Source organism: Mus pahari, chromosome X (genome assembly GCF_900095145.1).
Source record: "Mus pahari chromosome X, PAHARI_EIJ_v1.1, whole genome shotgun sequence".
In the NCBI taxonomy this organism is placed as follows: Eukaryota; Metazoa; Chordata; class Mammalia; order Rodentia; family Muridae; genus Mus; species Mus pahari.
Genome location: NC_034613.1, coordinates 39,753,123 through 39,763,127, shown reverse-complemented (window position 1 = coordinate 39,763,127; position 10,005 = coordinate 39,753,123). Strand labels below are relative to the sequence as shown.

The window sequence follows — 10,005 nt, the reverse complement described above, 5'->3', positions numbered from 1 at the left end:
ATATATATATATATATATATATATATATATATATATATATATATATATATATATATCTCAGATACTACACTACTATTCTGGATATAATGAACTCTAGCAAATGGGCCTTCATTTGTGTAGAGGAGAAGAAATACATCCTTCGGTTCTCTGATTAAGTCTTCCCTCTTTTTTGAGACAGAATCTTATGTAGTTTGGCTGTAGACTTCCTCGAAGTTCTAATCTCTCTGCCTCCACCTCATGGGTTGTGAGATTACAGGTATGTGTCACAGTAGCAGGTTTCATGTGGCACTGAGGTCAAAGCCAGGCCTCTTTATTGCTAATTAAGCACTCTAGCATCTGAAGTGCACCCCAGCCCAACTCTCAGGCTTTGATAACACTGTGCCCATGGTCAGCAACTTCACTGGTGAATCTTACATTTGTTCCCAGCTTTAGCTGGAACAAGATGGCTAGAAGGGTCTAGCATAGTATTCTAAGCCTTCCAAATGCTGTGATCCTTCAATAATATAGTTACTCATGTTGCAGTGATCCCCAAAGATAAACTCTATTGCTACTTTGTAACTATAATCTTGCTACTGTTATGAATCGTAATGTAAGTATCTGATATACAAGATACCTGATATGCGGCTCCCAAATGGGTCATAACACAGGTTGAGAACAAGTGGACTAGAGTTAAGCACTCCCTTTCTTCAGTTTATTTATGCCCTTTTAAAACACCAAAAGGTTCTGAGGAAATAGTTTCCCCCACCTTGGGGACAAGTCTTGTTAAGAACAGAATGTTTTTGTATTTCAATCTTCAAACCTGTTCCTTTACCCCTGTGAAGTAGGAAGAGATTTTTCTCTGCTATTTGCTGTTAGAACCTAAAGGGGAAAGTAATCACTTTTGGGGTTTTTAATTCATAGGCTTGTCCATGCTCTGCCTCCAGGAATTCAGTTTGTTTCTCTACCCTAGCACTGGTTCTCATGTGAGTTTCTGCTCATGGCTTTCTGGTACTATAAGCTGTGATTCGTTGTATTCAGTGTCTCTAACTCTAGTTTAAGGAGTCATTTGCCTAATACCCTCCGTTCTCTAAAGATATTAAGAAATGTTTCTGGGCCAGGCTTGGTGGCCCCATGCATTTATTTAATCACAGCACTTGAGGAGCAGAGACAGGTCACTACATTTTCAAGGCTGGCCAGTCTGCTCTACACTGCAAGCTCCAAGCTAGGCAAGGCTATAGGCCATCCTAGTCTACATAGGAAGTTACAGGCAAGCCAAGGCTATGAAGAGAGACCCTGTATCAAACAAACAAGCAAAAAAAGAGGTTATTTTTTGTTTTCAGTTTGTTAAGCTTCATACTCACTGTTAAGATGCAGTGGATATTTCTTCATATACAGAAAGAAGAAATGTTCTCTTAGTTCATGCAGTTACTTTTTTCTCTAATATTAGCGAATGTTAGTTTCTTTTAACAAAATGTTGGTGTATGCAGTTGTGTGTTAAGATAGTCCTCTATTTGGTCACTGCAGTGCTTTCATCAAAGAAATTGATGCTACTCGCAAGGAGTTACATTTGGGATGGAGAGTATGAACCACACTGAAGACATTTGTGTATTGGAATCCCCTTTTATTTTGGAAAGCAAGCCCTTCTGCTTTTGTGTCCATCTATTTCTACCCCGAACAACTAAAATGGACCTAAAGTTTTTCACCAAGCAGCTTTTTGTACACATTGATTTAAAGCACCAAGTTTTCATAGCCCTCGGGTGTAGCATAAAAACATCTAGAAAGAATGCTTACCATTTTCCATCTTCCGTTGACTTAGCCTTAGTGTCACAGGCAGAAGCTCTGAAGGAGGAAAATGATAGCCTCCGCTGGCAGCTGGACGCATACCGGAATGAGGTAGAACTGCTCAAGCAGGAACAAGGCAAAGCCCACAGGGAGGATGACCCAAACAAGGAACAGCAGCTGAAACTTCTGCAGCAAGCCCTACAAGGGATGCAACAGGTATGGGCAGTTTGTTCTCCTGTGCTGTTTGAAAGATCAGCATCCGCTTTGTTTCAAACAGGTGTGCTGAAGCAAAAAGATCAGAAGTTACTCCAGGCTATAGGTATTGCTGGGGTCTTTATGAAAAGTCTCAATTACTTGCATATGATAAAATGAGGATCAGTAAGTATATATTTGGTTGAAACAACAAAGTATAGTCTTTTAGAAGAAATAACAAAGACTTCATTCTTGATTTTCATGGAAATGGAGACCATGTAGTAAGTACCAGTGTTTTAGGACTGTAACACCAGTTTAGCTTTATTTTATTTTCACAGTTATGTATGTGATTTTACAAGCACAGAATTCCAAGTATAGAAATTAAACTGCCAGGCTAGCGACATGACTCGATGATTAAGAGCACTTATGCTCTTACAGAGGATTAGAATTTGGTCCCAGCAGTCCCAGCAGTCCCAGCAGTCCCAGCAGCCATGCTGGACAACTACCAAGCACCTATACCTCCAGCGTCATGGGATCTGATAGTCTCTTTTGGCTTCCATGGATATTCACACACATACAAACACACATAATAAAAATAAAATAAGTGCTAAATATTCATCTGAATAAGAAGAGAAATAATTAAATCCAACGGAAATTGAATAACAGGTGGTCAGTATCTCAAATGTGATGTGGCCATCACCACAGTGAGCCTCCAATATAAAAGCTGTCAACACCTCCTTTCACTAGAGTGAAGGACTAGTGCTTCTAAGAAAGGATATGGTCATATTCTGTCATCACAGTATACCAACCATATTCCTTACATTTTAAAATGTGCAATGTGTTTCAACTCTGTACCTTGAAATAATCTAGGGCAAACTAATTGCTGCTTGGAAATCATAAATGGTGAACAGGGAGTTTTCTGGCACTAGCAGCCCTGTGTTCTTACTGCTGCTACCATTGTCTTCCTGGGTGACAAGTAATAGCACATTAATATGTCACCCTTCCTATTAGCAAAATGTGTGAAAATGCTTACCTTCCTTTGCTTGTCACCACAGTTTAATTAGAATACATGAATTATATCAGAGATCTTTCTACTAAAAAAAAAAAAAGTGCCCCTGTAGCTAGCCTTCAAAAGGCTTTGACAACAAACATTGTACCTTGTTTTTAGCTGATGATCTTTTGCAAGTCTGAAAATAAGACTTTGAAAACACCTTTATCATTGTTTCTCTCTTCTTCCTGTGTTGCTTTTGAAACCATTACACAAACAAACAGTTGTGCCACTTCCATGCATAGATCTCAGACTCCTAAAAATTAACCTTGGGAAAACAGAACTACAAAGAATAAGCAACATTTTCCCATTTTATCTCAAAAGATGTATAATAAACATGTATTAAGACAAGGGATGTCAGAGATAACTGGCCTGGTTTTAAATCTAACTCTGGTACTTCTTATCTGAATTAATGCATTTGTGTGCTAATATACTTAGCACAGTGCTTAGTAAATAAAAGGAAATTCGATAAGCAGTATTTGTTGCCCTTACTGATAACAAATTCAGTTCCTTGCCTTCTGATACAGAAACTAACATATGTGAAATTTGGATTCATAACTATCTTTCTACACAAACCAAAATTGGTATGTCAGACAACTTTACAAAGAAAATGTTTTTCAACATTAAGTTCATGTCTCCTCAACTATCAAGATAGTTTGTACAGTATTCACTGCATAGCTGGGACAGAGCAGAAGCTAAGTGACTGTGTTTGTCGGTTTCTCTGGTCCTTTATAAAATATAAACAAATTCAGAAGAAATATATAAAAACCAAAATTTTAAATAGTAGGAAGTATCTTGATTTTCCCAAGATACTTTTTCTCTGTGTGGAAAAAGGTACTATTAGTAGAAGGGGAAGTGAGGCTAGTCCACTTGATAACTAACCTCAGCCAAAGACTGTGTGTGACGTGTAAGCCTAAATGAGTAATACCATGATCTGTGATCTTTCCTGAAGCATCTGCTCAAAGTCCAAGAGGAATACAAAAAGAAAGAAGCTGAGCTTGACAGAATCAAAGACGACAAGTTACAGGTAGAACAACTGTTGGAAAATTTTCATGAAAAGGTACAAGTCCTATGTCAATCTTTTTTTTTTTTTTTTTTATCCCTTTCCCCTTCCTCTCTCGGTGATAGTATAAAGGCCCTAGAAGTTTTTGCAACAGAAGTCAATGTGAAATACTGCCAGTTGGGAATTAAAGTTCCTCTCTGGGCCAGGCATAGTTGTGCACATCTTTAATCCCAGCACTTAGGAGGCAGAGGCAATCAGATCTCTGAGTTCAAAACCCCCTTTTTGAGAACCCCCTTGTCTCAAAACAAAACAAAACAAAACAAAACGCCTCCTCTCTGTGGTAAGTCTTGTATCAAGAGCTCTGTTTTTAAGTATGAGAACTTTAGCATTTCTAAAGCTTCTGGTTTATATACTTTTCGGTGAATAAAATGTAGTTCCAATGATCACATTCCTCTGTCTCTGCCATTGAAGGAAATCGTACTGCGTACTTCTTCACTGCTTCATCTCCTCACACCACCAACAACAGAGAAAACCCGTGTGTTCTTGTCTGCTCCCTATTGCTGTAAGAAACACTGTGCCCAAAAGTAACTTGGAGAAGGGTTTATTTTCCTTTGCAGCTTATAATCTTTGGAGTTCTGACTGCAGAGACCATAGAGAAATGTTACTTACTGGCTTGCTCCTCATAGCACACTCGGTTTGCTTTTTATACAACACCAGGACCATCTGCTCAAAGGTGGCATCACCCACAGTGGGCTGGGTCTCTCCCATCAATCAATCAGGAAAAGATACCTTACAGATTTTCCTACAGGGCAATCTGATAGAGTCCATTCCTTACCTGAAATTCTATCATCCCAGATGAGCACACCTTTAACTGAATATTTCATTAAAGCAGGAATGCAGCTAGAACACTGACAGTTCTTTACACCCAGTCTATCAGGTCAGAGTAACAGCCAATACCAAGTCAGGCGTGGTGATACACACTCGAATCCCAAAGCTTAGGAAATTGAAACAGGAACATCATGACTTCAATGTCACCCTCAGCTACGTAGAAAGTTAGGAGTCAGCCTGGGGTATACAAAACCCTGTCTCAAACAAACAAATAGCCAACACCAAAATGGGGGGAGCCTTGTGGAGAAACAAGGAGACATGGTTTTTCTAAAGCCAGATGATAGTAACAAAGAAGGGAAGGTGAAACTTAATGAAGGGAGAGCCTGCTGCAAAAAAAAAGAACACAGTGAAGATACCTGGGCCAATCTATTTAACTTTTGCATGGGTCTGTGGATCACAACAGAGGTGTTACTTTTTGATGTGTAAAATCTTCTGCTGTCTCTGTCATACCTCTCCAGTCTCACAGGCCTCAATAGTTATCCTCTGGGGCAAAAAAAAAAAAAAATAAAGACTCATTAACCAGAACTTGCTGCTGTGTGAAGAGGTAATGGAGGAGCTTGAACCAAGAGTTCACCATCAGCAATGGTACAGTTCTGCAAGAGCTGCTGTTGATCTTCCTGGCTCAACTCAGAGAGACAGAACAGATGCAGGCCCTGGGTGTATTTACCAGTGTGGGATGTGCCCCAGAGAGCCATTAAGAACTGGCAACCTTGGTGTACTTGAAACAAATGATTGAAAATGTTTTCTTTCAGAGGCCATTTGCAATATGCTTTTAATTCTTCCACATCATAAAATCAGCTCACTTTCCACTTTTGCGGGTGCTATTAAAGAAATGAGCACAATCCCAGAGAAATTCATTCATCAAGCATTTAATTGAAAAGTGCCAAACCTGCTTTACTATCAGGACTTTCCTTGTGCTCTCAGAGTTTCTACATTGTCCCAGAGCTGCAGCGTAGCTGTTTCTCTTCCTGAATAAAATACACCATATCTCCAGAAGATCCTAGCTAGACCAGCTGCTGAGAGCACGCTTACCACCACTCTTTAGATTGCCATGACAATTGACTTCAGCACATTTCTAGTAGAGGCTGCTTTCCGCTTTGTGAAGAATTTTGTTTAAAGAAACAACAGGTCAAATGGCACAGAAGAAACATGTCATATTGTGCTCAATGACAAGTGTTTCTCATCTGAGAGGGAATATGCCACAGAATGACAGCTAAGGAGGACCAGAGAGCCATCTGATGATCAGAAACCTGTGTGACTCAGAATTTTCCCTGTTATTTCAAGCAAAGCTTCTTTTAGAAGAATTCATGACAGATCATCGCAAACTGATTGTCTCCACGAAGCTGATTTGTGACTAAATATTTCAGCCTGACACAATTAGGTTAGGAAGCAGGAGACCATGACTATCACATTAGACTACAAAAATAATTTCACGGTGAAAGGCAAACAGTAAGGTTTGGTTTGCTTGATTTTTGCTTTTGTTTGGGTTTCTTAACAGTAAGCCACCACATGAGCTGTTGACAGTGTTTTGCAGTATAACAGTATCACTTATGTCTCTCTTGCTGTTGCAAAGAACTACCTCCTTGAATGTGCTAGTGAAGTTCAAGGAAATACACATCTAATCACTTCTAATTTGCTTAATGCCAGCCATGATGAATTTGAAATTGTTTCAGTTGAGTCACAGTTCCATCCTAGATGAATAAGACTTCTCAGAAAATCTGAACATATTAAATCAAACTCAATTTGTTAAATGCCCACACTTAAGGAATGCCTTACTGGATCATTTAAGGTTGTAAGGGAGTTAGAGCAGATGCAAAGCCCCTGCCTTAGAAATGAACCAGTGCTTTAAATCAGATGTGCCAGAAAACAGCATGTCTTTCGGCATAGGCCACTCACTTCATTCCAAGCTGGTATCTAGGGAGCTTTGAAGACACCTTTAAAGAACACAGAAGTGCCCCCCTTTCCCAAGGCCTGTGGGAGGGAAGAAGCAGCAGAACATCAGAATCCAGCATGTCCTGCCCACACCTGCCCAGGCCTGCTGAACCTCCTCACCACTTTCTTTTAAAAGAAAAGACAGAAGCAATGGGACTGATGCAGAAATTTTCACTCCTTCCTCTGAAAGCTTTTACTTCATCTATACAATGCAGAACTGTGTTTTCCCCTGCACCTAAAGACAGAGCCACAAACAGTGCCTGCCAGGCATAAAATTCACCCAAGTATCTCATAAAACCAAACTGCTACACTCAGAAAAAGCCTCCGCAACAAAGATGGCAACCGAATATCTTTATTCATAGTCAGAAGGATTTTAACTGATCTTTAACTTAACAGAGAAGAGAAACAAGAAACAGAGTCTCTAGAGATGAATGTTCTAATTTCTAGTTCAAAAGCCAGCACTGATACCTGAGTAGACTGGATGTATCACACATTCTCTTCTCAGATGTGGGACTTCCCATAAGCAGAATTTGAATCTAATGTTGAGAGAGAGGGGGAGGAAGGAAGATGAGAATATGAATCAACATACTCATTCATTCACATGAATGAATATAATCTGAGATGAAACGTCAATGATTACTAATATAAAGCCTAAGAATGATAAAGCCAGAGAAACATAACTGGTTAAGATAAATGTCTACGTCCTTGTGGATTTTGACACCATATAAAGATGCTTTGGCTCAGATGGTAATGGTACTTCCTGCCAAGCCTGAAAACATAAGTTTACTTCTCTGGAACCACATGGTAGAAGGAGAGAATCAATACAGAAAACTATCCTTTGACCTCCACGAGTATAGCATGGTGTGCGTACACATGTATACACACACACACACACACACACACACACACACACCCCAAATGTTTTTAAAGGGTACTTTGGATTATCTGTGGTGTTTTTAGAATTTGTGTTTTCAGCAATCCAAACTGGACTATGTTGTTTTAATGGTACTGTGTTGCTTTTGTGAACCTGTTGCTGGGCACAGTGAAGTACACCTGTTGTTCCTAGGCAACATAATTAGAACTTACCTTTCATGTTTTAATCAAAGTTATATGTTGTACAATTAATTGAAATCAACTCTTTGGCCAAATAGGGTTAATTGACCCCGGACGCATTTTATTCCAGCAGGAAAACTGTGGCTCTAGACTGTGTGCATCAAGCCAAGAAGGGGAGCAACCTCTTGAGAAGACCACAATAGGCAATCCTGTCAAATCTGAACGTGAGGCACTGCTAGTGGGTAAGCAAACCAACACACAAAACCTATAAGGTACAGAACATGTCTGGCAAGCATGTATGAAGTATGACAGTACAAGAGTTTTAAACGTGAGAAAGATCAAGGAAAATTTTTCCATTAAAAGTTCTAAGAAGAGCTCCAAACCACTTCTGGCTCCTCATAGCCACTGTCATCCCAAGTGTGCTGTAGTCAGCATTATACCGAGAGTGGGTCAAGAACAGAAGCACATTGTGTGCTTTTAATCGCTCTATATGAAGAGAGGGGTCCTTGCCCATTCATTCAGAGGGCTAGTCCAGACACTGACTTTCTCAGATGAGCCTCAGTAGTGAGTGTCTGCTCTTCTGATGCCAGATGAAGGGGTATTTGTCTCTACTTCTCAACACAACACATGTTCTTTGCAATACTACTTTTCCAAGTCTCCGACAACAAGTAGGTATCCGACAGCTTTATTAAATTCCACTCTGATGTACCTGTCTCCAAAGCCATTGCCTGTCCCTGGCATATGTTCTTCTAGCTGAACTACCTTGTCTAACCGTGGTGGGAGAGGATACACCTAGTTCCACAGAGACTTAAAGTAACAGGGTAGGGGGTAGGGGGCATACCAGGGAAATCCTCACCTGCTCAAAGAAGAAGAGGAGGGGAGATGGGGGAAGGATTGTGGAAGGGGGGACTAGGAGTAGAACAGTGACCCGGATGTTAAATAAATAAATGAATAAATAAATAAATAAGTGATTCAGTCTCACAAATCAGCCCTCACTTTAGATACCAGACTCATACATCAGATGCCCAAATGTCAACATTTCCTTATGGGGGAAAAAAAAGCTTATTTGGGTAGACAGTGTTAGAGTTTCAGTCCATATTTGGTTGGCACAATTGGTACTTTGCAGCCTACACCAAGGCACCACATCAGAATCGCAGCATGTGGCAGCATCGTTTACCTCATGACCAGGATAAATGACAAACAAGAGAGAGAGGGGCTGATAACCTGCTGTGTTTTCAAAAAGCATGCTTTCATGTCCACCAGGCCTCACATCTTCAAAGTTCTACTACCTCCACATAGTGCCACAGGATGGGAGCTTAGGCTTTATCACATGAACCTTTGGGTATCACTCCACATGCACAGTATATAACAGTAAGTCACCCATACTCTGTCCTGTCTTGCAAAAGAGTCAGGAAATTCCCAGTACCCCACTTACCAGATTCTCAAACTTGTTAGTGCAATCCCCAGAACTCCAAGCAGTACTGAACTATTGCCAGACTATTGTAGAGCAGCAGTTCCGCAACCTACGGGTTGTGACCCCTTTCAGGGCTCAAACAACCTTTCGAGGGGGTCACCTAAGACCATCTGAAAATACAGGTATTTACATAAGATTCATAACAGCAAAATTATATAGTTATGAAAATACTGTTATGGTTGGGGGGGTCAGTTCAATATGAGGAGCTATATTAAAGGGCCACAGCATTCGGGGAGAACCCTGCTGTAGAGGGTGAAATGCAGGACTGGGGAGATGGAAGAGCTACATAGGACAAGAAAGGAGTCAAACCTCTCTGCCCTGTATGGGCTTGCTCCGCTCCCTTCCCAGCATGCTTCTGTATTCACCAACTGGAAATCTCTCTGAATGCCCTCATGTCTTTATGGAGGTTTCATTGTGTCAGTGTGTTTGAAGGTAGAGAACCTAAAAGCTCCATGCTCTTAATCACATCTTAGTCTTACTGTTGTGTTGGCCAATCCTTGTGGAAGGGGGTGACCAGGAGTGGGGCAGTGAGCCAGATGTAAAGTGAATAAGTAAAATAAATGAAGGAAGGAAGGAAGGAAGGAAGGAAGGAAGGAAGGAAGGAAGGAAGGAAGAAAGAAAGAAAGAAAGAAAGAAAGAAAGAAAGAAAGAAAG

The 10,005-nt window shown here is 40.4% G+C and overlaps 1 protein-coding gene across 5 annotated transcripts in view; it reads left to right on the top strand.

Annotated features, from left to right (window-relative positions):
• Nucleotides 1–10,005, top strand: part of Enox2 (ecto-NOX disulfide-thiol exchanger 2) — a 272,215-nt gene that overhangs the window by 256,143 nt on the left and 6,067 nt on the right. For 4 of the 5 annotated variants that reach the window (XM_021187374.1, XM_021187371.1, XM_029534186.1 and 1 more), the window contains 3 exons: nucleotides 1,796–1,977; nucleotides 3,954–4,061; nucleotides 8,008–8,119. In XM_021187374.1, the coding sequence (XP_021043033.1) occupies nucleotides 1,796–1,977; nucleotides 3,954–4,061; nucleotides 8,008–8,119 (402 nt within the window). The remainder of the gene's footprint in view (nucleotides 1–1,795; nucleotides 1,978–3,953; nucleotides 4,062–8,007; nucleotides 8,120–10,005) is intronic. The other variant, XM_029534187.1, reaches the window with a different exon arrangement.